At 42.7% G+C, this 24,982-nt stretch overlaps 1 protein-coding gene across 1 annotated transcript in view; it reads right to left on the bottom strand.

The window, feature by feature from the left end:
- Positions 1–1,300: 1,300 nt before the first annotated feature.
- megf11 (multiple EGF-like-domains 11) overlaps positions 1,301–24,982 on the bottom strand; it is a 398,256-nt gene continuing 374,574 nt past the window's right edge. Inside the window, exons 18-24 of the mRNA XM_059953080.1 lie at positions 22,758–22,886; positions 19,204–19,332; positions 17,632–17,865; positions 15,263–15,381; positions 12,852–12,966; positions 9,286–9,486; positions 1,301–4,899 (exon numbers count right to left, since the gene is read on the bottom strand). Of these exons, the coding sequence (XP_059809063.1) occupies positions 4,730–4,899; positions 9,286–9,486; positions 12,852–12,966; positions 15,263–15,381; positions 17,632–17,865; positions 19,204–19,332; positions 22,758–22,886 (1,097 nt within the window). The 3' untranslated portion in view covers positions 1,301–4,729. The remainder of the gene's footprint in view (positions 4,900–9,285; positions 9,487–12,851; positions 12,967–15,262; positions 15,382–17,631; positions 17,866–19,203; positions 19,333–22,757; positions 22,887–24,982) is intronic.

Here is a 24,982-nt window from a genome sequence, read left to right as displayed (position 1 = left end):
GCAAATTTCTGCAGATGCACCATGGAGAGCATTTTAACCAGTTGCATCACCGTCTGGATTGGAGGGGCAAATGCTCAGGTTGGAAACAGCTGCAGAAAGTTGTAAACTCAGCCAGCTCCATCATGGGCACTGGACTCCGCAGCATCAAGGACATCTTCAAAAGATAATGCCTCAAAAAGTGGCCTGCGTCATTCACCCAGGATGTGCTGGCTTCTCATTGTAATCAGCAGGGAGGAGGTACAGGAGCCGAAGACACACATCCAATGTTTCGGGAGCAGCTTCTCCACTATCAGATTTCTGAATGGACAATGACCCCATGTACACTATTTTACCATTTTTTCTTTTTGCACTACATATTAATTTTTTATAGATATTATTTATTACAATGCATTGCTGCTGCAAAATCCAGAACTGACCCGATGGCACACCACCTGTCACTGACCTCCAATCCGATCCCCAGGGCACACCACTGATCCCTACAACACCCCATCAATCATATAGGATTTTGTACTCTGCTGACTAGATCTCATAGGATTCCATGCGATCTTAACCTTCCAGACTGGTCAGCTATGTGAGAACTTTGACAAAGGCTTTGCTAATCATCGCTCTCCTTGGCCTCCTTTGCTTGAAGCAAAGCAAATCCAGTCTCTCCTAAATGCTCCTATATCCTTGTGTCCCTTTGCTATTTAATGCTCTGGTACTGTGACTAGAACTGTATGCAGGATTCTAGTTCATACAGTTCTAGCATTATATCTAATACACTCTTAAATTTTTTTGTCCTGCTAGATTGAAGAATCTCTAGTTTTCTCCTCTTCCTCTATTGCCTTTATTATGTACCTCCCCCCTGCACTGTTTAAAGACCCCCCCCCCAAAAAAAACTCATTGCTTCACAATTCTAGAGATTGAATTTCATTTGTACTTTTGTGCTTACTTGATCTGAGGCAGCAGATTTGAACTTTTTCCCCGATAACCATATTGCTAGCTTCGTATTTCATATACTTTTGTGTGAGGTCTCAATATGTCAAGAAAAGCAAGGAGCCTAGTACTGAGCCTTGTGGTTATACCTTCTAATCTCTTTCATGAAGTCAATTTTGAAATGGACAGTTTTTTGTAATCAGTTTTTGACAAAAGTAGCAATCTATTGGATTGACTCCTTCCCAACGGTAAAACCAGGAAGTGATCTTCAGGGGATTATGGACAGTGCAACAACTACCTCCGTAGATCTGACCATCCCCACCACACACACTGTCCTGAAGGGATAGAATAAAGTAATTATAAATAAAAAAAGCATAAAATATAGTTCTGGTGAAAGTAATATTTATTTTTAATGTGACAACAGCAAATGTTTGACAAAGTGGTTCTTTAAACAATGGAATTATTGTGCCACCTGTTCTGTTCATGGAGCTGGCACCGCTCACCTCTATATACCTGTTTTGGTTAAAGAAAAATAACGTGAGCATCAGTCAAAGGCTGAGATTCAAGCAGCTATCACAAAGGGCAGTATGTTAAAAGCTGCTCAAATTCATAGGTGACTTTCACACTTCTGTACATTGGGAATCATAATCTACTGATAAGTTGCTGGTTGTTCCTCAATTTTAAATGGAAAAGAACATTGCTAATTTTGAACTCCAAATTGCTGTTAGGATCTGCCCAAACAAAATCTTTCAAATGAACTGGAATATTAAGATGCAGAGACTTTGGAATGGCCCCAATGGCAGTTGAAATGAAAGTCTTCCTTTACTTTTCTTTCTGAAGTAATTTGTGGTTTCATATTGATAGATACACCGTTCCTGGGCAAATAGGCAGCCAGTCATGCTAATACTAGCTGACTATCGGGGTTTTCGTTGTGGTTAGCTTCAGAGTTGCACAGCGGTGAACTGAAGGGCCCAGAAACACCATATGGAACTTTCACCCAGCTGTTTTCTGACACAACTAAACCCTACTTCTTCCTTGTTCTTATGAATTAATTTTGTTCAACACTCGTCTTTGTAGCCAGCTATTCTTTAAACATAAACTACTTTAACCCCATGATTACTGCTCCTTTTCTAATTGAAAATTGTATCTACTACAAAACATTGAACCGGAAGTGGTAACTGTTTGGCGATGGCCATTGCTGCACACCAACCTCCTTTCTACACAGATCCTGCGTTCATCTCACTTCTGCATAATTTCTCCTAACCTTTATTGAAAATAACTCATCAACTAATCAATTACTCCTCTGTGCACTTTTTGTAGATAACAATTCCTTGATTTCCACAACTCTTTATTTGATGTGATGTGATTACACTGATTTAATCCTGTCATTTTGCTTTATCCTCACCAGGACTTTGGAGGGATTAACTGACAGCAACAACTGATTTGATTTTTGTTCCGTGTTTTCTCCTCCCAACATTTTTCAAGGTGCAAAATGTTTAGTTTCTATAACTGGGGTTCCCAACCTTTATTATGTCATGAGCCAATACCATTAAGTAAGGTATCTGTGGACCCCAGGGTGGGAACTTCTGCTTTATTCAAAACTAGAGTCTGGTGTAAAGTTTTAAGAACTTAAATCCTAAATATTTTATTGCAATGGGGAAAAATACTGTAAACTTAAGCTGAAGTTCCTGATAAATGAAGTTAGTGAGTGACGTGTAACCATCTTGTAACAACAGAATAACTCTGTGACAAGAATCACTGAAACTCAGTTTAAAGTTTCAAAACTCCACTTGCCAATTTTCCTCACAGGAGTCTTTCTCTTTTTTTCTGTATTTCCCATTCTGCTAGCTGTTCCCTTGAATCTCAGCTGGGCATTACTACAGTAAATTCTCTGTTTTGTAACTTTTTTAGAGATCTCTTTTTCCTCCTCAGGAGTTAATTTAACCCATTTCATCCAACCAGCTTTTACAACTTCATATAAAGTAACAGTTGGGGAGGAATACTTCACACGGCAGGTGATTTAAAAAAAAAAATCAAGTGTCACGTTTTAGTACTATCAAACCCAGACCAATATTTAATGGGAATATTTTAGTTTTAATAAACCTCATCCAAAAATAGTATAATAAACAGAGAACAATGGAAATATTGAAGTGTAAAATGATTTGACTACCCTGCTGCAATGGTTTGCTGTTCAATCACAGATCTGCAAAGCCAGACAATAGCAAAATAATCACTAACTTATAAAATCACAAACCATGCATGTATCCTCTGAACGTTTTAGATAAGTCTCTGTTTCAAGGACCTTGAATTGTTACTGTAATCATACAATTGGGCTGCATGAAATCTGTTTTCCCTCTCTAACTGGAAACATTCTTTTTTCATTATTTTTAGACCTCCAACTGGGGAATCCCAAATGTACACCATGTTAACATGACTCAACCTGAACATTGTATTAACGTCAGTGTCAGTCTGTAGATTTTTTAAATATATAGTGATCACATTTTATTGCTCTATGGGAAAAGTTCCTCCCAAAGAATGTTGATGGTGCAGCAGCAGTTGTATTGGTACCACGACTTTCTCAGTCTCTTCTATAGCTACAAGGACCAAGACCACGCCATTTATGGCTGCTTTACAAAACTCTCATTTGCCAACTAATCGTGGTCTCTTTCTTTGTTTTGTATGCACACCCACACCCCTACCTCGGCAAAAAGACAGGTCAGCTTCCTGAGAGAGGCATTGTAACCACTTAAAATGAGAAACTGAATGGTGGCTATAGCCAAAACCTCTCATTGATCTCTGAGACTCTCCCTGTGGAAGATGTGACTAGAAACACACTTTATTGTGGAGCTTCTAACTGTTCCTATACGTGGTTTGTCAGTGAATGTTACAACCTTCACTGAAATTCCCCTAGTAATTATTCCTCATGCCTTCAATAGTGGATAAGATGTGTGCCACATCTGCTCAGGACTCCCTCTATGTGTGATGTTTGTTTCAGCACAATATCTACTCAAAGTTATCCAGGCAGGTGGATAAGACAGATCACAGATGAAACTGGCAGGCAGATTAATCCTCGTGAGCCATCCAAACATGAATGTCAGTGAGGTTCTGAAATTTAACTCCCCTGAATCTTCAAACCGCAACATCTCCAGACCACTGATTTACAATGAAACCTTGCCCATGGTACTCAGAACACGAAAAATACAGGTGGAAACCTCTCACCTTCGTTTCTCCTTCAGTATGTTATTAAATGATTTAACCTGGCACACATTTCATGCAGTCCTTTAGGGAAGACCCTACCACATCTGTAAGTACAGAACCAGAATAGTGAGTTACACAGGCCACACTCGTCTAATCCTATTAAACCTTGGCACTAGTTCAATGTCATTAGAATTATGGCAATAAAATATTTAATTAAAGTTAGAGCAATGTTTGCCAAATTTTGTTCTGAACTTCTACCAATAATGAATTTGTACGTCTGATGCTCAGTTTATTGCTGTCGGTTTTAATCGTTTCCCTCACCTCACCTTAGAGTTAGTTTAACCCTGAACTTAGCAGTGACAGCAAACTTTTATTTCAGGAACAAAAGTCAATATCTGGTTTGGATATGAGCCTTTTCATTTGATTAAATTAAATATCTTTCCTTGAAATCATGCAGAAAGTCCCAGGAGGCTGGCTGAGTGCCAGTGTCAAGTTCATAATCAATTTATTTTCAAGTCATCTTTGAATTTCAGCATATGTTAGGGCAAAAAGATTGTCTTCTCTGCCACCTCTCGACGCAAGCAAATAGATGCTGATGTTAGGTGAGCTGACATAGTCATTCTTTGATTGGCTGGTGTTTATCTGCAGAGACATGCACTGGGCTGTGCCTCACTGGCAACAGGTCGTAGTGACTTGGGATGTGGCTGTTCTTCGGGAGGTCATAGGGATTCTGACCGCAGCTTGGGGCAAGAGCCTGACCACCCTGGACCACACTGACAGTTGGCTCTAGAGAGGAGAAACAAAAATCGCTTGTTACCCGAGGCAGATTTGGGGACCAGTTCATTGAGTAACTTTCCTCCTTCTGCCACAAAAGGTGGAATTTCCTATAGAACATAGAAATCTACAGCACATTACAGGTTCTTTAGCCCACAATATTGTGCCACCCATGCAGACTACTTGAGAAACTGCCTAGAACTAGCCTACTGCATAGCCCTCTATTTTTCTAAGCTCCATGTACCTAACTAAGAGTCTCTTTAAAAGACCCTATTGTATCTGCCTCTATCACCTTCACCAGCAGTTATTCCACGCACCCACCATTCTCTGAAAATCTTACCCCTGACATCCCCACTGTACCTACTTCCTTGCACATTAAAACTGTACCCACTCGTGTTAACCATTTCAGCCCTGGGAAAAAGCCTCTGGCTATCTACACGTTCAATGGCTCACGTCATCTTATACACCTCTATCAGGCCACCTCTCATCCTCCATCACTCCAAGGAGAAAAGGCCAAGTTCACTCAACCTATTCTCATAAGGTAAATCCTCCAATCCAGGCAACATCCTTGTAAATCTCCTCTGCACTCTCTCTATAGTATCCACTTCCTTCCTGTAGTGAGGTGATCAGAACTGAACATAGTACTCCAAGTGGGGTCTGATCAAGGTCTTATATAGCTGTAACATTACCTCACGGCTCTTGAACTCAATCCCTTGGTTGATGAATGCCAACACACCAGACACCTTCTGAACAATACTCAACCTGTGCAGCAGCTTTGAGTGTCATAAGGACATGGACCAAAGATCTCTCTGATCCTCCACACTGCCAAGAGTCTTATCATTAATCCTATATTCTGTCTTCAAATTTGACCTACCAAAATTACCAACTTCACACTTACCTGGGTTGAACTCCATCTGCCACATAGCCCAGTTCTGTATCTTATTGATACCCCACAGTACCCCCAAGCTTTGTGTCATCCACAAATTTACTAACCCATCCTTCTACTTCTTCATCCAGGTCATTTATATAAAGCACAAAGAGGATGGGTCCCAGAACAGATCCCTGCAGAATACTACTGGTCACCAACCTCCATGCAGAATACGAACCATCTACAACCACCCTTTGCCTTCTGTGGGCAAGTCAATTCTGGATCCATAAAGCAAGGTATCCTTGGATCCCATACCTCCTCACTTTTTGAATGAACCTTGCATGGGAAACCTTATCAAATGCCTTACTGAAATTCATATACACTACATCCACTGCTTTACCTTCATCAATGTGTTTTGTTACATCCTCAAAGAATTCAATCAGGTTCATAAGGCATGACCTGCCCTTGACAAAGCCATGCTAACTATCCCTAATCAGATTATGTCTCTCCAAATGCTCATAAATCCTGCCTCCCAGGATCTTCTCCAACAACTTGCCCACCACTGAAGTCAGACTCACTGGTCTATAATTTCCTTGGTTATCTCTACTTCCAGTGGCCACTCATTTCAATTCAACTTCCCATTCCGATATGTTGGTCCATGGTCTCTGCTACTGCCGTGATGAGGCCAAATTCAGGTTTAAGAGCAACACCTCATATGCCATCTGGGTAGCCTCCAACCTGAGGGCATGAACATAGATTTTTCTAACTTGAATTAATTTCTCCCCTCCCCCTTCTCTCTTTTTCCATTCCTCATTCTGGTTCCACCCTTACCCCTTCTCCTCCCTGCTCATCGCCTCTCTCTGGTGCCTTTGCTTTCTCCCAAGATTCGCTCTCTTCTCATATCAAACTCCTTCCTCAGCCCTTTACCTCTTCCACCTATCACCTGCCAGCTTCTTACTTCATCTCCCTCCCCCACCGACCCACCTCATCTATCACCTGCCAGCTAATACTCAGAGGACAGAGCAGAATTAAGCCATTGGACCTATCGGGTCTGTTCTGCCAGTTTGTCCTCATTCCTCTGCCTTTTACCCTTATCCTTTGACATCCTGACTAATCAAGAACCTATCAAACCCCACCTTAAATGCACCCAGTGACCTGGCTTCCACAGCTGAGTGTGGCAACTAATTCCACAAGTTTACCACCTCCTGGTGGGAAAACTTCCTTCTCATCTCTGATCTAAATGGCTGTCCCTCTATTCTGAGGCTTTGCCCTCTGGTCCTAGACTCCCCCACCAAAGGAAACAATCACTCTATCTAGGCCTTTCAATATTCAAACGGTTTCAATGGAATTCCCCTTCATTTTTCTAAATTCCAGTGAGTACAGGCCCACTTCAATCGCTGCCCATATAATAACCCTTTCATTCCCAGAATCATTCCCATGAACCACCTTTAAACCTTCTCCAACGTCAGGACATCCTTTCTTAAATAGGGGATCTAAAACTGATCACAATACTTCAAGTGAGGCATCACCAGTGCCTTTCAGAGCATCAGCATTACATCCCTGCTTTTATATTCTAGTCCTCTTGAAATGAATACTAACATTGCATTTGCCTTCCTCACTACTGATCTACCTGCAAATTAACCTTTAGGTGACCCTGCACAAGAACTCAAATCCATTTGCACCTTGGATTTTTAAATTTTTTCTGTTTAGAAAATAGTCTATGCTTTTATTTCTTCTGCCAAAGTCCATGACCATACACTTTCCAAAACTGCATCTGTCGCCTCTTTGCCTATTCTCCTAGTCTAAATCCTTCTGCAACCTCTTTGCTTCCTCAACAATACCTGCTCCTCCACTTCATATCGTCTGCAAACGTGGGCACAAAGCCATCAATTTCATTGCTCAGCATAAAAAGAAGCGGTCCCAATACATACTGGCGGCCAATCTGAAACGGATCCCTTTATTCCCACTCTTTACCCCTTTCCCTTCTGAGCCACAGTGCTAGACTCGATGCCAGAGACCCAGTCACTGCAGCTTACCCATGGTATGTCAAAACCACCTTCCCCCACCCAACATACCATTTGGGTCTCTGTATCGTGTCCACAGAATCTCTTATCCTCTAACGATGGAATCTCCTCTCACCACTGCATTTCTCCTCTGCCCCCTTCCCTTCTGAGCCACAGTGCTAGACTCAGTATCAGAAACCCAGTTGTTTAGCACCTCTCTAGTGTGTCTTCTTACCTCCCCCCACCCCAAAGTGGTATGCTTGTTATTGAGGGGAATGGCTACAAGGGTATTCTGTACTGGTTGTCTATTTCCCTTCCCTCTCTAGGCAGCCACCCTTTCACCTCTCTCCTACAACCTAGGGGTGACTATCTATCATCTCCTCAGTTTCTCTGAGTCGAAGGTCATCGAGCAGCAGCTCCAGTTCTTTCACACATTCTCTGAGGAGCTGCAGCTCGGTGCAGATGTGGTTATCCGGGAGGCTGGAAGTCTCCCAAAATTCTCACATTCCACACACAGAAGAAAACACAGACCTTGTCTTCTCCAAAGTAAGTACCCCAGATATCTCCATTTTACATCACTTGGTCATCACGTGAATTGCCTTTAAGAGTTCTAAGCTGCCACAGATTCTTAAACAGGTGACACACTCAGTGCTTTAGGATAGCTTTATCTCCTCTGCCGTCAGATTTCTGAATGCACTATGAACCCATGTACACCACCTCACTATTTTTGCACTCTTTCTGCACTACTTATTTAATTTTTAAAATATATTTATTATAATTTATAGTATACTTTATGTATTGCACTGTACTGCTGCTGCAAAACAACAAATTTCACAATATACGTCAGTGATAATCATCCCAATTCTGATTCTTAATTTTTACTAGACTAGATTAATGTGTTGACTCAATAGCCACTTTGGACTGGGAGAAGTAGGAAGGAGGCCACACATTCAGCTATGTTCTGACTACTGAAGTGAATGGAGAAGGCCAGAGCCTCCACCATATCCCTATCACCACGATGATTAATCAGATGCACTCAACATTCAGTGTAAAAAATCAGGCATCTGTACAGAGCAGTGAATGAGACCCTGCATCATTCTCCTGACATTTCCACATGGAGAAGTCACTGGAAATTGATTGGAAAGTTGATCCAAGGGTGTGTCCAGTACCAAGCCTTAATCCTGTTGGTATCCTGGCCTGGGGACCGAGTTCAACCAAGGGTGAGATAATCGAGTAACTAATTCTGAGTCAAGACTCTGGCATCTGCAAGAACTCAATAAATGACAGGTCCAATACAGAAGCCTGATCTGAGAGAATTGACATGAAGCAAGAAGTCAGATAATGAGGCAGGGTCTCCAGGACCGTGAGTGTGTTGGCACTGGAATGAAGGCAGTGGGAACAAGCATGCAAAATAAACTCTTGGTGGTTATATAACCATTCCTCGGAGTTATGGCGTGCGGCATGATATAAAGTCAACATTTCAAGCATTTTTCTAAGAATATTGTGAGGTTCCTGATATGCACTTGCCAACTTCATAGATGTTCCTGTTTTTGGTGGTCTCACTCTCTGTGTAGAGAGGGTCCCTGCGGACAGGGGACTTCATCTCCACGTAGCTGCTTTCGGAATGTTTGCAGGTCAGCGCCGGCGGGTCTTTGATGGTAGCGTATGGATTCTCACTGCTGTTCAGGGAACATGTGCTGGAGCTGCAGACTGAACTCTTCATGTAATCTGGAGAAAGAACAAAAGGTAAATTACATACTCCATTTTCCTTTGAGAAAGCAAAATCCTCCACAAAATAGTCCGCTGGCATACAGGAATGTCTGAGTGACAGCTGTAATAATTCATATGTTCACAAAATGACCTTAACAAGTAACGTGTAGAGAATAAGAGAGGGTTAGAGATCCAACCCATCCCTCCAGCAGCCTCTACCACTGACAGTAACCTGGCTGCAAGTTCCTCCGAGCTCCAGAAACGGCAAATCTACGGAAAAGAAAAACGTGGTTAATGGAAGAATGACGGACATCTCACTGCATCCACCATTGGTCAAATACAGGAGTATTGATGTATTTAAGCACATTTATTCTATATCCATCCTTAATCTCAAACTTTATTTTTATAACTGTACTTAATTAATTGTTGAATGTTGTTTTTGTTGCATGTCTCACCCTGACCAACACAAGACAGCAAATTCCTAATCCATGTAAATGTATATGGAGAATAAAGTCGAAACTTGATTTACCTTGTTTTGTTCGGCGCATGACATAGCTGTAGCTGTTCCCAGCATCAGGCTCCCTTATTTTCACTTGGCCATGGGTCCAGAGAGCAGCTCCCTGAAGGGAAGGGCCAGTTTCACAATGCAGGGACCAAGGGCTTACTCATACAGGCCAAGACAAACCGGCCCTGGAGATTTACACTGCAGTGACCTCTTCCACTTCCTGTAGCCCTCCTTCACTGTGTATAATGCCAAAGGCTTCTGGTACTTTATAACTGAGGCAGGCCTGGTCCAGCTTACAGTGATGTAGTGTAGCAAAGTCATGGAACTCAGTCAAATACCAGGACTGGCTGTTGCATTCCCTGAACTAAAACCTGCAGAAGCTGGAAAGGCCGACAAATGTTTTTGGAAAAAATTAGAGGGAAATGGGGAAAATGTTGAGTAGTGGATGCTCTTTCACAGAGCAGGCATAGACATAACAGTCCATTGCCTCTGTGTGCTGTGAGGTTCTGTAGTCCCGTGAACACAACAGTGCAAACGGCATCTGTACAGAGATATGATGTGTTAGGGTGTTGCAGTTGCAAAGAAGCGTGAAAACATGGTGAACAGTGAAGAGATGGTGAGATGTGAAGACGAGTTGAGATGTGAAGAGACGGCGAGATGTGAAGACATGGTGAAGAGACCCTACGCAACAGGACTGTCCTTTTTCCCTCTGTCTACCAAGCTGATCTTGTGTATTTATAGAGGAAGGCTGCCTTGCAGATCTTTTCTACACCACAGGCTGATTACAATGTACCCCACTGCATTATTTCAAAGACAAGCAGGTCCCAAAGTCCTACAAATAGAGGTTCCCTTTCTTATGCACTTGACAGTGCAGGCAGGTAGATTCACCATCTCCATACGGGACAGAGATTAGAGGAGGCTCCTTCACTCAGAGGGTGTGAGTCTTCGGAAATCCCTTCCCACAAGGTCATTGGAGGAATCAGAGCATGACAACTCCTGCTCCCATTTCACAGCTTTTTCTTTCCAAAGAGTAACTAACCAATTCCCTCTCTTGCTGCTGGATTATTGGTTTTGCTGTGTGTAACATTGTCATCATGTTTTTCTATGTCGCACTTCTAGGATTCCAGAATTATGAAAAGTATTATTGCTGAGGTGAATATTTTATGATTGAACTGACAGAGAGAAAACTTGGAATAAATTTAACATTTACAAAGCACATTAATTTGATGGTAATTAGGGGGCAAATAGTCACAATCATTCGGAGTTGTGTTGTTGTAAATGGAAAGGTTTACCAAAGCATCAATTCACAGAAAGAAATTACTTTGGTGAACTTAAAGTTAAAATAAAAATTATCATCAGAGTTCACATATGTTACCAGATATTACCTTTAGATTCTTTTTCTTGCAGACATTTACAAGTAAATAAATACACCAGAATTTATGAAAACCTATACACAATGTGCATAACATGACAAACTCTGCAAATAAAAATTAATACTGAGAACATGAGTTGTAAAGAGTGGTTGAAAGTGAGTCTGTAGGTTGTAGATTTCTGGAGTAACTTTCATCTATCAATGAGTGTAATGGACAGTTTAGAAAGTTTTACACTGACACTTTGTGCCTCTGGCTTTCAGTTCCACTATGTTCCTCTCACTTAGCGATCCACAGATGTCCGGGAATATGAATGAGCTTATTGACTCAGTGACACCATACATTCTCCCAGGTCATGCATCCTCTGGACAGAGTCATCAGCTGGAACCTGTGCTGCAGCAGGGTCACTAATCTGGCTCACATCACCATGATTGACACTGATCCATGGGCTTTTTCCCTCCACACTTGAGAAGGGAAGGGGTTGGGTTAACCACACAGTAAATACTTCCTTCCCTTAGAGAGCTTGCACTGATCCATGGATCTTTTCCCTCCACACTTGGGAATGGAATGGGTAAATACTTCCTTTCTTTAAGGAGCTGAATTCTTTGCCAAACTCCTATGTTGAGTGAGCTTGGATTGGCACAGCCAATTTCCAGAGGTCTGGAGTTGACTTACATCAGGAAAATGTGGACAGCAGTCTGTATGCCCAGGTTTCTTGAATTACAGATGCAATTGTACGACTGCACGGCTGCCTATAGCTGCATTGCAATACAGTAAGAGGGATTCCTCATACCATAGCTCTCATACACTGATAATCACACATCAAGCTAAAGAATCACATGGAGCTTCTGTCCAAGCTAGTGTCAGAAAAGGGCCAGTAACATCATGAAAGATCCCACCCACCCCTGCACAAGGACTGCTTGTCCCACTCCCATCAGGAGGCTGCGTAGCATCCACACCAGGACCACCAGTTCAAAACCAGTTACGTTTACCAAGCAGTGAGGCTGATCCACACCTCCACCCACTAAACCACCCCTCCACACCCCCAACCACCACTCATTTACCATCAGAATCATTTTATGTACAGACTCTCCTGCGCCTAGCATCACTTTATGGACATTAACCAATCTATGTATATAAAATCTTATGTATTTACATTTATTGTATTTATTATTATTATTATGTATTCTTTATCTTATTGTGCATTTTTCTGCACTGCATTGGATCCAAAATAACAACTGTTTTGTTGTGTACTAGAAATGAAATTAAACAATTATGTATGAGATCTTCATCAGGGTGTTGGCCCACAGATTCCCAATAAGGGCACAATTAACCAAAGTAGAGGTTGTGCAGTTCTTTGCCAGCACCCTGATTCTGTGGGAGTCACCAAGGGGAGAGGGTAGGACAGTAACAGTGAGCATTCACTTTGCTACAAGGGAGGGCAGGTTCATGGATGATATTTTAGCCTGAAACATTTCGAAGTAAAACCATGTTGAGGGTTTACTGACCTAAGCCATTCAAGTTACTGTGGTATTGCCATTCAGGACACAATGAGTTGTTGATATCTTGCCCAGAAAGCTCTATACTCTGGAGACTTGACAAAAGCTGTTTTTTGGTCTGTTTCTAAATTGATAAAAGATTAAAGTTTAGTTAAAAGGGCCAACTTTTAACACATGCAAAATGACACTTCAATATTAAAGCCCATTTTACACAATGTAATGGTTCAGTGTGACCAGGCTCAGGTAAATGATTACAAATATCTCTGATTCAGACCATGGAACAGATCGTATAACATTCAGAATGTGTTTTTTTTAACTACTGCTGTATGTCCTTGGGTGCTTCAGTGTGACAGGTGCCAAGCTCATGGCCAATTAAGAGGAATAGACAGAGTGGACAGCCAGCGCCTCTTCCCCAGGGCACCACTGCTCAGTACTAGAGGACATGGCTTTAAGGTAAGGGGTGGAAAGTTCAAGGGGGATATTAGAGGAAAGTAATGCATTGCCTCAGTCAGTGGTGGAGGCAGATACACTAGTCAAACTTAAGAGACTACTAGACAGGTATATGGAGGAATTTAAGGTGGGGGGGTTATATGGGAGACAGGGTTTAACGGTTGGTCCAACGTTGTGGGCTGAAGACCCTGTACTGTGCTGTCTTGTTCTATGTTCTATAATTCAGATCCAATCAGCATCACCTTGTGTTAGGGATCTTTCCCCTTCTGCCAGCTGCCAGTTTACAACTAGTATTCTGTTTCCTCAAGACAATATCTCCATTGTGGCAGTGCAGGCCTTAACTACAGGATGGATGGTAGTGTAACACACTACGGTGTTAATGATCAAAGTTCAATTCCTGCCACTGTCTGTAAGGAGTTTATATGTTCTCCCTGAGACCATGTCAGTTTCTTCCTGGTGCTACGGTTCCCTCCCACATTCTAAAGACATACCCGCTAGGGTTAGTAAGTTGTGGGCATACTATGTTGGCAACAGAAGCGTGGCAATACTTGCAGGCTTCCCAGCACAATCCTTGGACTGTGTTGGTCGTTGATGAAACAACACATTCGGTACGTTTAGTTGTTTACAAAACTCTGTCATTGTGTAGCAGAGCTTCCTGACATAATAACAGTAACACCGTTACTGCCAAATATATTATTTACCTGAAAATATCTAACTTTGAAGAAAATGCCTTTTCTTCTGTACTGAACTCAAACAATGGAGCCAATGAAAATCCCACCCAGTCACAAAAATACGATGCACATTAAAAACCGAGATCCCGGCACCTCATATCACTAACAGCTTACAGCATTCATTCTTCCCAGGGTGGAAATGGTAGATACAAGAGGGCATAATTTTAAGGAAATTGGAGGAAAGTATAGGGGGCAGTTAGAGGCTGAGTACTTCACACAGACTGTGGTGGGTGTGTGGAGCGCCTTGCCAGGGCTGGTGGAAGAGGCAGGGACATTATTACCATTGAAAAGACTCTTAGTTAGGCACATGGCTGCTAGAAAAATGGTGGGCTCTGTGATCTTAGAGCAGGTTAAAAGGTCAGCACAACATTGTGGGACAAAGGGGCTGTACTGAGCTGTAAATTTCTCTGTTCTCTGTAACTTGTTGGGTCAGTAGCTGTTTGGATAAGTAACTTAAGATTCGTAACTGCTTAGATCACAGTGAGCAAATCCTAATCTGTGCCTCAAGTGTGATTATTAGTGCTGGGATAAGTAAACATCTCGTTTTGGATGGAACCACCATCCACTCTCCAGTCTCTCAGCATTAGATGTAGCTTTGAGATTGGACAGTGTGCACTTGTCTCCATCTCTCTGAGCACGATGTCAGAACATGTGAGCCAACAGCTCAGTGGCTGAGTTCCCAGAAACACCAGAGATTCTGCAGATGCTAGAAATGCTGAGCAGCGCACACAAGATGCTGGAGGAAAAGCAGGTCAGGCAGCATCTGTGGAGAAAATAAACAATCAATGCTTCAGGTTGAGACAATACCGATGAAGGGTTTCTGTTTGAAACATCAACTATTTATTCATTCCCATCGATGCTGCCTGATCTGAGTTCCTCCAGCATTTGTGTGGGCTTCCTCTGTGGTTTTCTGTGTGTAGGGAAGCCAGGCTACAGCACAGCTCCACGGTGATCTGCAACGTAGCTGCTTTCATAAGCTGGTCCTACAGTGCCTGTGGTTGTGTTTTATGCAAAGTGCTCACTTCAATGTCTGCCTTGGGAGAAACATCATTTAAACTGTCAGTTGCAAATGAAAGCTTGGTGCAGAGTTTTTAACAATTGAGACTGGTTTCAGTGCTTGTGCAATTTTACTGGTGTTTTTATAGCTAGTTTTGCAGTGTTTGTGGCTTTTGGTCACAATAAGACTGCGAGTGCTGGAAGAGCCGCTGCAGTTTAGAGGAATATTGTACAGATACATACCTTGATGTGACAGTCTTCATCTGCATTTCTGATAAAACGGGTGAGTTGGCCACACTGGGGCAGAGTGTGGTAACTAGGGTTGGTGAAACAGTGAAGGGTGCTGGAACTCTGAGATGTATCTAAGGAAAGATAAGTTAGCACAAAATGTATGCACATTGAGCAAATATAAATACAGTGGATTCCAGTTAATTGGGCCATTGGTTAATTCAAGACAGCTACCTACTTGGGGCAAATTGTAAAGAACAAAAATTAATAGAGAAAATAACAGGATTCCCTTTGCTTATTTGGGACACTATACCACTTAATTGAGGCAGAAGACTGTTGCTGAACCGTTTCTAACCAGCGTCAGTCACAAGCGTAGTTATTAGATACAACACCGTACTTAGAATGAACAGTTTTTAAATACTGTAGCATCAGTTGTGTGTGTTTGCGTTCAAAGCAGTGAACTTTGTCACTGGTCGTTGGTGAGGAATAAGTACTACGACAGCCTTGGAGATGCCACAAAGAGCTAGGAGTGAAATCTGAACCATCTCACTACCTCCACAAGACAAAGAATCTGAAAGTATCAACTATCACCTTGAATGTTACAGTGAAAATGGTAGGGTCTTTTAAGAGACTCCTGGATAGGTACATGGAGCTTAGGAAAATAGAGGGCTATGGGTAACCCTAGGTAATTTCTATGGTAAGGACATGTTCGGCACAGCATTGTGGGCCGAAGGGCCTGTATTGTGCTGTAGGTTTTCTATGTTTCTAAAATTAAGATTTGGGGATACAATCTTTGTCAGCATTGTTTGATGCCAGTCCATTATCCACACTAGGTGTCTGTGCTGATTTTGTTCATCTACTATCAAAAGAAAGTGATGCAGACAAATTCCTCCATTGATAAGTATTAGGAACTAGTGCACAGTTATATAGTACTGTAGTATTGTAGGGAGTGTTCTAATTTGTTCTTTATTTCATTTAAATGCATAATTTGTTACTCAGTTTGACTTTTTAACCATTTCCATGAAACTGGGGCAGATGCTTAATTGGGTCAAAATGCCCTGGTCCTGTTGTGTCCCAATTAACTGGAGTCCTCTGTGTACCTAAAACAGAGGGAGAGGCAGAAACTGAGGCAGAGCAGGAAATGCAGAAATTCCAAACGATAAGTCTGCAAAGAAGAAAGGAGAATAAAAAGGGAAACAGTTTGAGACAGGAAATCAATGAGAGATTAATCACTCCCAGTACCATTATAATCCCTGTATCCTCTGCTATAAAGTGCCTGTGGACACAGTTTTGCTCTTAAGGTTTTCAAATAAGACAAATGAAAAGTACATTGCACCTCACCACATTATATCTGAACCATGAGCAGATATAGAAGTATGTTGCAGAGACCGACATGCACCAGGACACAGCAAGTCTTTGGGAAGAACACCTAGGGTTTGAAGGAACATCAGTGACTTACAGAAGTCACTGCAAAAATCACACCAGGTCAGAATAGGTTTTTTTAAGAAGGCAAGGAGTACATCACTATGGACACAAAGCAACAGTGTGAAATAGAAACACATTTTGAGCTTTCAGCAGAACTTCAGTCAGGTCTTTGACCTGAATCATAAGCTGTATCTCTCTCCACAGATGCTGCCTGACTGGCTGAATGTTTCCAGTACTTTGATTTTCTACAGTAGATATTAAAACATCTGCAGAGATTTTTGATTTTCATGTTCAGTCTCCAACTTCAACTCATACCCCTGCATCCCTACTCAAATTCCACCTGTCGATGTGTGTTCAGTTTAAAGAAATGAAAGAGTGCATATTCCACTTAATGGTTCTGCCCTAAGGACCAGTTGACCATTCAGACCCGGGATGGCGGTCACTCTTTACAAAAGGACTGAATTCGTGCAGCTGCTGTCATTGAATGCAAACAAAAAGACGTTTTCTATTTTCTGAGATTTTTATGATTATTGGACTGGATTTTATATTGGTTTCCTTCAGATTTTCCGTGTTTTCTTTCTTGTGAACAGTTGGTGAGTGGATGATCTGTTAATCTGTTAACTTTTGTGTATAAAAGTGGGGTGTTGGAGGTTTGTTCCTTTCTGTGGGGGGGGGCAGGGACTGTTATTGTTGCTGTTGTTTTCTACAAGTGAGGGGGGTCGGTGATTGTTATTGTGGCTGTTTTTTGCTGCAGGGAGGGCAAGTTTGGGGTCTGAGCTTTGTTTCTTTTATTTTCATGCCACTGGGGGGAGTTGATGCCTTTCCCTTCATCAGCTCCCATGGTTTATTTTGTACTTCGTGGCTACGTGAAGAAGATGAATATCACAGTTTGACAATAAAATGAACCTTTGAGCAGTTTACTTTGCCGCTGCAACATGATGCTCTGCTGTTGTTCTTACCTGAGAGGGAATAGTCTGTATTGGTAATCCGCATGGCAGGGGTGTAGGAGACACTGGGCATGTTGTGCCCTTTCCCTTTCTGCTTGCATTTGTACCAGAGGAAGAGAGTCAGCATCATCACTATAATCAGGAGAAGAATGATGATCCCAGTGACAGCTCCAACAGAGTGCCTGTCCGATGCTAGAGCCGGGCTGATCCTTGTATACGGGTTCAGTTCATCCATTACCAGGGCAGCTGTGTGAGGGAATACAATCATTGGATCAGAATTATACTAGATGATATGGAATTACAGAGAATTGCCAGCACAAAAGCTGGCCTTTCAGGTCTTCGTATCAATGTCAATGTTTACACCACCACGAGTCTCATCACATATCCCTCACGTACTGCTCCTGCGCACCCTGGACATCAGAGCCAGAGGCTGGAGGTGGTCATGGTCACATCATGACTGATCAGCCATTCAGTAAGAATATCACTGATCATTCACCACAGACCACTTTCCTGCCCCTAACCCCATATCCCTCTATAATCTTCATCCCTAAAGATCTATCACCATACTCAGTGCCTGAACCGCCAGAGCCTATCACGTAGAGTATTGCAAAGAGATAACATCTTCTGGTGAAAAGATTTCTTCTCCCCTCAGTCCAAAGTGGCTATTCCTTCTTTTGAATTGAAGATCCCCGCTTCTAGACAGCCCGGTCAGGGGACAGACTTCTGTGAAAGAATGTTATACATTTTGATGACGTCACTTCTCATTCCTCTAAACTCCAGACAGTACAGGCCCAGCTGGCGTAATCTCTCTCATGTGATAAAAATGCATTTCAGGAATCTATCTGATATCCTTTGCCAAATTCCCCTGAGCACAACTTTCTAGGGTAGGGACACCAGACCTGCACACAACGTTCCAGACATGGTCTTACTAGTGACTGCTGATGGTCCTTCAACATGAAGAAAACTTGGAACCACCTGGTATGTGGGGAATTTTACTTTCAGAAGAGGAAAAGGTGTGAAAACAAAAGTACAATAAGTTATTCTGTGATTTTTGTTCACTGACCCAGAAGCTTTTGCAGTGTTCATTAAAATTCTCCCCAATTCCGGCAGAAAAGAAGTTCAAGTTGCACGGACACGAGACTTGTTCTCTCTACACACTGAATGTTTATTCCCCTCCACTGATGCTGCCTGCCTGCCCAGCATGGATACCTCACTCACCTCAATGCTGAAACAATTCCACAACCTATAGACTTACTTTCAAAAACTACAACTTGAGTTCTCTATTATTTATTTACTTATTTATTTGCACAATTTATCTTCTTTTGCACATTAATTCTTTATCAGTGTATTTATGTATAGTTCTTCATAAATTTTCCTGTAAATGCCTGCAAGAAAATGAATCTCAGGCTTGTATATGGTGACATAGATGTACTTCGAAAATAAATTTACTTTGAATTTTACTTGCTGAATTTCTCTTCACTTTACTGACCAAGGTGTGTTTAAACGGTACATGCAAATCCTCAGTGAACAGGATCAAGGCATCGCAATGAGTCAGATTCTGCCCGACAAGTGCTTTCCACCTACCTTGGTCACACCGAATGCCTTTGAAACCAGGTGAACAGTAGCAAGTCCCAGTCACATGATCACAAGTGGCATTATTCAAACACTCACACAGCTGCTGACAGCTGTAGCCAAATGTACCAGGAGGACACTCTGGAATACAGTGGGAACAATGCAGTTAAGGAGCTCCTGCGGTCAATCAATCAGTAACATTAAGCATTACAGCTATTTGAAACAGTGAGCATCTGAATTTACTGTTCCTTTTGGAATTGTTCTATAAGTAATGTTCCATTTGTTTTTCCTGTATAAGAAATTATTACACTGAATGGGTGGATTCACTTAAGTTTTCTGGGGTCCAAAACCTATTAAATTCTTACCCCATGTTCCATCAATCCTCTCCATTATAAATGCTCTGTCCTCATTTATAAAAGAGACAGCCTATATAGATATCTTGTTCATTACCACTGAAGTACGTCATTCTAAACTAGTCGATCGCTTGTCACGCAGAGTCAGGTGACCACGATGTCATCTTCAGGTTATATTTTGGATGTTGGATAAGTGAGCTTGCACAGCTGGAGGATACAGGCTGAGATTTGCCTTTGCTGAAGCTGGACAGATGTAGTGAAAGGTGCAGTGTGGTTCGTCTTGGCTCTGGATGCAGAGAGTGGAGTTCGAGGTCAGGTTAGGGTTTAGGGTCAGGGATATGGGGGAGTCAGATGTCAGGCCAGATTCTAGCTCCCTTAACGAAGGCCAGTAATGTGGATGTGTTACGAAAGACATCCATGGGTGGATATTGGGCCAGCAAGTGCTGTGGACAAAGACCAGTGGTGTCCCAGTTAACGAGTGCTGCCTCCCCACCAACAGTTGGGCAGGTCTAGGTGGTCAGGAAGCACAACGCTCAGTGACCTCCTAGGTAAGCAAATTGACGAGGCCTGGAGTTTGATGTCCCGTTATTGGCAGGTACTGTGATCCATACCTTAGCAGCCAGCCAAAGGCCCTGAGAAGAAAGGTCACAATTTAAATCCATTCAGCACTGCATACTGAGGCTGGAATCCATGGAAAATCCCTTCACAGAGTCAGAGTCACAGAGGTATAGCACCTCGATGATCACATCCCACCTCTCAACACATGGTCCAACCTCTCTATACCTATGTGACCAAGGACACATCCAGAGGCTTCTTAAATGTTATTAACTATGCTTCAACCACTTGCTATCCACTAGTCACAGAACTAGCAGGCTGGGTAGCTAGGGTGGAAAGGACAAAATCTTTCCCATGTCACAGATTCCGTACCGGCTCATCTACCAAGGGAATCTGTGCTGGCACCATTGGATAAGTGGGGGGAGATAAAGAGCAGTGAGTTGATTAGCTCAGAAAGAACTGCTCCAGTTCCATCTGGCAATGCATCAGCAGGAAATCAATGCTCCTGTGTTCTTTAGAGTGGAGGAGAATGAGGGGAGATTCGATAGAGTTATCTAAAACTATCAGGGGTATAGATAGCTAGCAGGCATTTTCCACTGAGGCTGGGTGAGTCTAGAGCTAGCGGTTGCAGATTAGGGATGAAAGGTGAAATACTTAAGGGGAGCTCGAGGAGAAACGTCTTCACTCAGAAGGTGGTGAGAATGTTGGATAAGCTGTCAGCAAAAGTGGTGGATGTGGGTTTGATTTAAGAAAAGTTTAGATAAGTACATGGATGGGAGGGGTATGGAGGGCTATGGCTGCAGTGCAGGTTGATGAGACTAGGCAGATTAATGGTTCGGCATGGACCGGATGGGCTGAAGGGCCTGTTTCTGTGCTATAGTGTTCTGTGACTCTATGCAGCACTGACAATCAATCAAACACTAATCTGTGTGCATAACTGCTGTCATCTGGAAGGCAGGAAACTTCAGCAAATTTGTATGTGTTGCCCTGAGGCTATAAGAATAAAGTGAATCAATACACGCACTGTTGAATCTTATTCCTCTAACATCACTTGTTCATTAATGACTCAATTTCTAACCAGGCTAATGTGTGAGAGTATGGATGATGCTGTGTGCCTAAGAACTTGAGCAGACCTGCTCTGTGTCACTGCTTTGCGTCCCTAACAGAAGCGTGAGAGAAAAAAAGATTTCTCCACCACAGGAAAGACTGTTCTCAATCTGCATCACAGGACTAAACTCTGCAATGAAGGGATATGAATAACTGACAGGATTTGGTGGTGTTCTGTTATGAAGGGAGAACCAATCTTCACTGCATAGCTACAACCAGGCAACACATTCCATGGAGACAGGTGGATATGTAATTACAATGAGTTGGCTGTACATTAATTGGAATGGGTGTGGGACAACAAATGCAATGACTATATTCTGTTTATCCTATTGTGTGCCCATGTTACAATCTCTGCATGTGTGACATGTGGCTGCTGCACCACAGAAACATTTTTAAACATTGTCTCATGTCAGCTCACTGAGAGGCATGTCTGTGTGCTGGTGAGGCAACAGGGTCTGTATCCAGAGATACCGGCCACATGACAGATGCACTGCCACCTGGCTGGTCGGAGGACACACCACATACCAATCAACATTTGGTCCCTCCCAACTAATCAATGCACACCTAAATTATTGGTCACCTTAATTGGATTATCTCGCCCAGCCCCATGCTTTAAAAGGTGAGACTTGCCCTTGGCTAGCCCTCTCTTACAGACCACCACATTGGAGGTAAGTGCATTGATTTATGTTTGGGAAGGTCTATCGTTTGTCCTGGTAAGGGAGCTGCAGCTATCCAAGGTCAAGGGGGATAGCTGATGTAGTGCTTTTCCCTTGTTCTTTGTTTGTGTAACCGTACCCTGTCCCCACACCGCTTCCTGTGTATTGTTGTTGCTTGTGTTGACCCGACTTCCCCTTGTAAATAAATTCCTTATTATTAAAACTGGGTGTGTCCAGGCCTCTACTGTTGAGACTCGAAGAACCAGTTATTTTCCATCACAACAGGATCCCACAACTGGAAAGTTCCAGTGCCTACCCCGTGCCTGAAAACATCTACCTGTCCAAGGCTTCCTGCATTAGTGACAGGTTCTCTTGTTAATATATACATGAGGACAGGACGGGAAAGGAATGGAGGGTTATGGGCTGAGTGCAGATCGGTGGGACTAGGTGAGAGTAAGCGTTCGGCATGGACTAGAAGGGCCAAGATGGCCTGTTTCCGTGCTGTAATTGTTATATGGTTATATAGGAATCAAACACCCAGCCCTTTTGGAACCCTCCTTGGAATCAAAGCAGGGAAATTTCACATCATCTGTTCCCAACCAAGGGCTAAAAAAAGTAAATCCAGTGGAATTTTAATTACAAGAAAGTCCCGGCTTGCTTTCTAAAGGTAACAGGAAACAAGTGATCAGGAATTTTACTATCAGGTGTTTCATACTCCCAACTGGGTTGCATAACTAATTAACAGTGACACAGGGAAACTGGATAATGCAGTCAGCAGACAGATAAATATGAGTGGTAAATCTTGTAATCCCCCATGTATAATGTGGCAAGAAGTGTGTGCGTGTGTGCGTGCACACGTTGGTGGGACACTCCCCTCGGCCTCTGTTTTACTCACTCTGCTCGCAATGTTTCCCAAAGAATCCTGTTCGACACTTGCATTCCCCTGTCACATGGTCACAGTCTGCTCCATTCTGACACCTGCAGAGTTGGATGCAATCTTTTCCAAAAAATCCCATTGGACACCCTGAAAGACACATTCTTTGTTAGAAAGAGCACCGTGTTTTCCATTACTGCATTCCCAACCATTATGGAAGAGGAAGGTTTGAGGACGACAATTAGTTCCAAGGGGACCAACCTCCAGCTCCCAGATTATCAGCAGCTCTAGAGCTTTACAGGGATCACAAACAGGGATTTGTGCAGAATGATGGTGAGAAAAAAAGGGAGAAAGAGGAGCCTGGACAGAGAAATAGAAACACTGGAAACCTTCATATCAGCCAATAAGCATTTCTTTAAGAAACGGTCAAACAGGTTTTCTGTAGTTGCAAGGCCAGGGTAAAGAGGAAAATGAGGAAAGATTAAAGGGGAACAGCTGGCAGCCAACAGGCAACCACAAAAGGGCTGATCGTGCAAAGTGAAACGGAGGTGGAAATTTGTTGGAGATGGTTGTTGGAAGATTTGCTGGTTCAGTACCTCGATTGTCTTATGAAAGGTTGAACGGGCTAATTTATACCTACTGGAGTTTAGAAGAAGGAGAGGAGATTTGACTGAAACAAGATCTTGATAGGTCTGAACAGGTGGGTGTTGAGAGGATGTTTTCTTTTGTGGGGATATCTGGAACCAGTGTCACTGTTTAAATCCTGAATGTCTGATGAGATTTATCCCAGGTTATTAATGAGGAAAGAAAGGAGATTGTTTGGGCCTTGACGAAGATCTTTAGTGACAGGTGAGGTTCCAGAGAGCTGGAGAATAGCCATTGTTGTTCCTTTATTTATGGAAGACAGTCGAGACAAACCAGAAAACTTTAAACTAGCCAGTCTTACATCAGTGGTAGGGAATCAATTGGAGAAGATTCTTCGTGACTGGATCTACTCACTTCTGGAAATACACAGGCTTATTAAGGAGAGTTAGCATGTTTCTGTGCAGGGGGTGGACGCAGGTTAGATACATCGCAATGTTGTAGGCACATGGGGTCCATGAAGACTGGGTTGGACTTTGAAGATGGAGGGCGGTAGTAGAGGGATGTTTTTTCTGACAGGAGGTCTGTGGGCTGAAGGGCCTGATCTTTGATGTACAGTTCCTTGTAAACGAGACAGGTCAGGGTATGTCAGAAATGGGTATAGCAGAATTTTATAATGGGTGGTAGATGTGTGTGAATGGCTGTGAAGTATCCACTGGGAAGAGGAGTGGACAGGCCTGGAGTGGGGCGGACAGGGCTGAGTGGGAATGGGATAGAGAATTAAGCTGCAGCTAACTGCCGGCTCAGGTGCAGGAATTTGAAAGGTTTCACCCGCTGCTCTGGTTTTGCCCTGTTGACAAAACCACATTGATAGCAACAAGTGCTGTTAACATGGTGTCACAAATTCACAACTTTATCATCCATGTTTGGGAAGGGAGATTTTATCGGGGCACCTCAGAGATGCTGAAATCATGATCATCTTCAAGAAAAGAGACACCTGACTGGTAATATTGTAGTCTGCCTTATGGAAACATTACCAGACCCCTTCACAACTGCCCCCTGAACAGCTGCTACTCAAGCGACAATGAAGCATTGTCGCAGGAAAGCAGCATCCATCATCAGGGATGACCCCACACCACCCAGGCTACACTCTCTTCCTGCTGCTGCCATTAGGAAGAAGATACAGGGGCCTCAGGACCCACACCACCAGATTCAGGAAGACTCTTCATCTCATGTTCTCGATATTTATTGCTTGTTTATTATTATTATTTCTTTTGTTTCTTTTTGTATTTGTACAGTTACTTGTCTTTTGCATTCTGGTTGTCCAGCCAGTTAGTGTGGTCTTTCACTGATTCTATTATGGTTATTGGACTTATTGAGTATGCCCACAAGAAAATGAATCTCAGGGTTGTATATGGTGATAGGTATGTACTTGGATAATAAATTTACTTTGACCTTTGAACCAACTGTATCATGGAAGACCAGCATGAATAACAGTGTGGATTCTGTCCCTGTACAAGGACGAAAGGTACAATCTTTACCCAGGGACAACTGCAAGAAGAGTTCAAACAACAGCAGCAGTCACTTAACCCGGTTCTTTTCCAGCCTCTCTAAAGCCTTTCGTTCAGCATCTGGGAAGATCGGTGGAACATCCTCATCAAATC

The sequence above is a fragment of the Hypanus sabinus genome, chromosome 28, assembly GCF_030144855.1.
Source record: "Hypanus sabinus isolate sHypSab1 chromosome 28, sHypSab1.hap1, whole genome shotgun sequence".
NCBI lineage: Eukaryota > Metazoa > Chordata > Chondrichthyes > Myliobatiformes > Dasyatidae > Hypanus > Hypanus sabinus.
The sequence above is the reverse complement of the archived record's forward strand: the minus strand, read 5'-3'. Positions and strand labels throughout refer to the sequence as shown.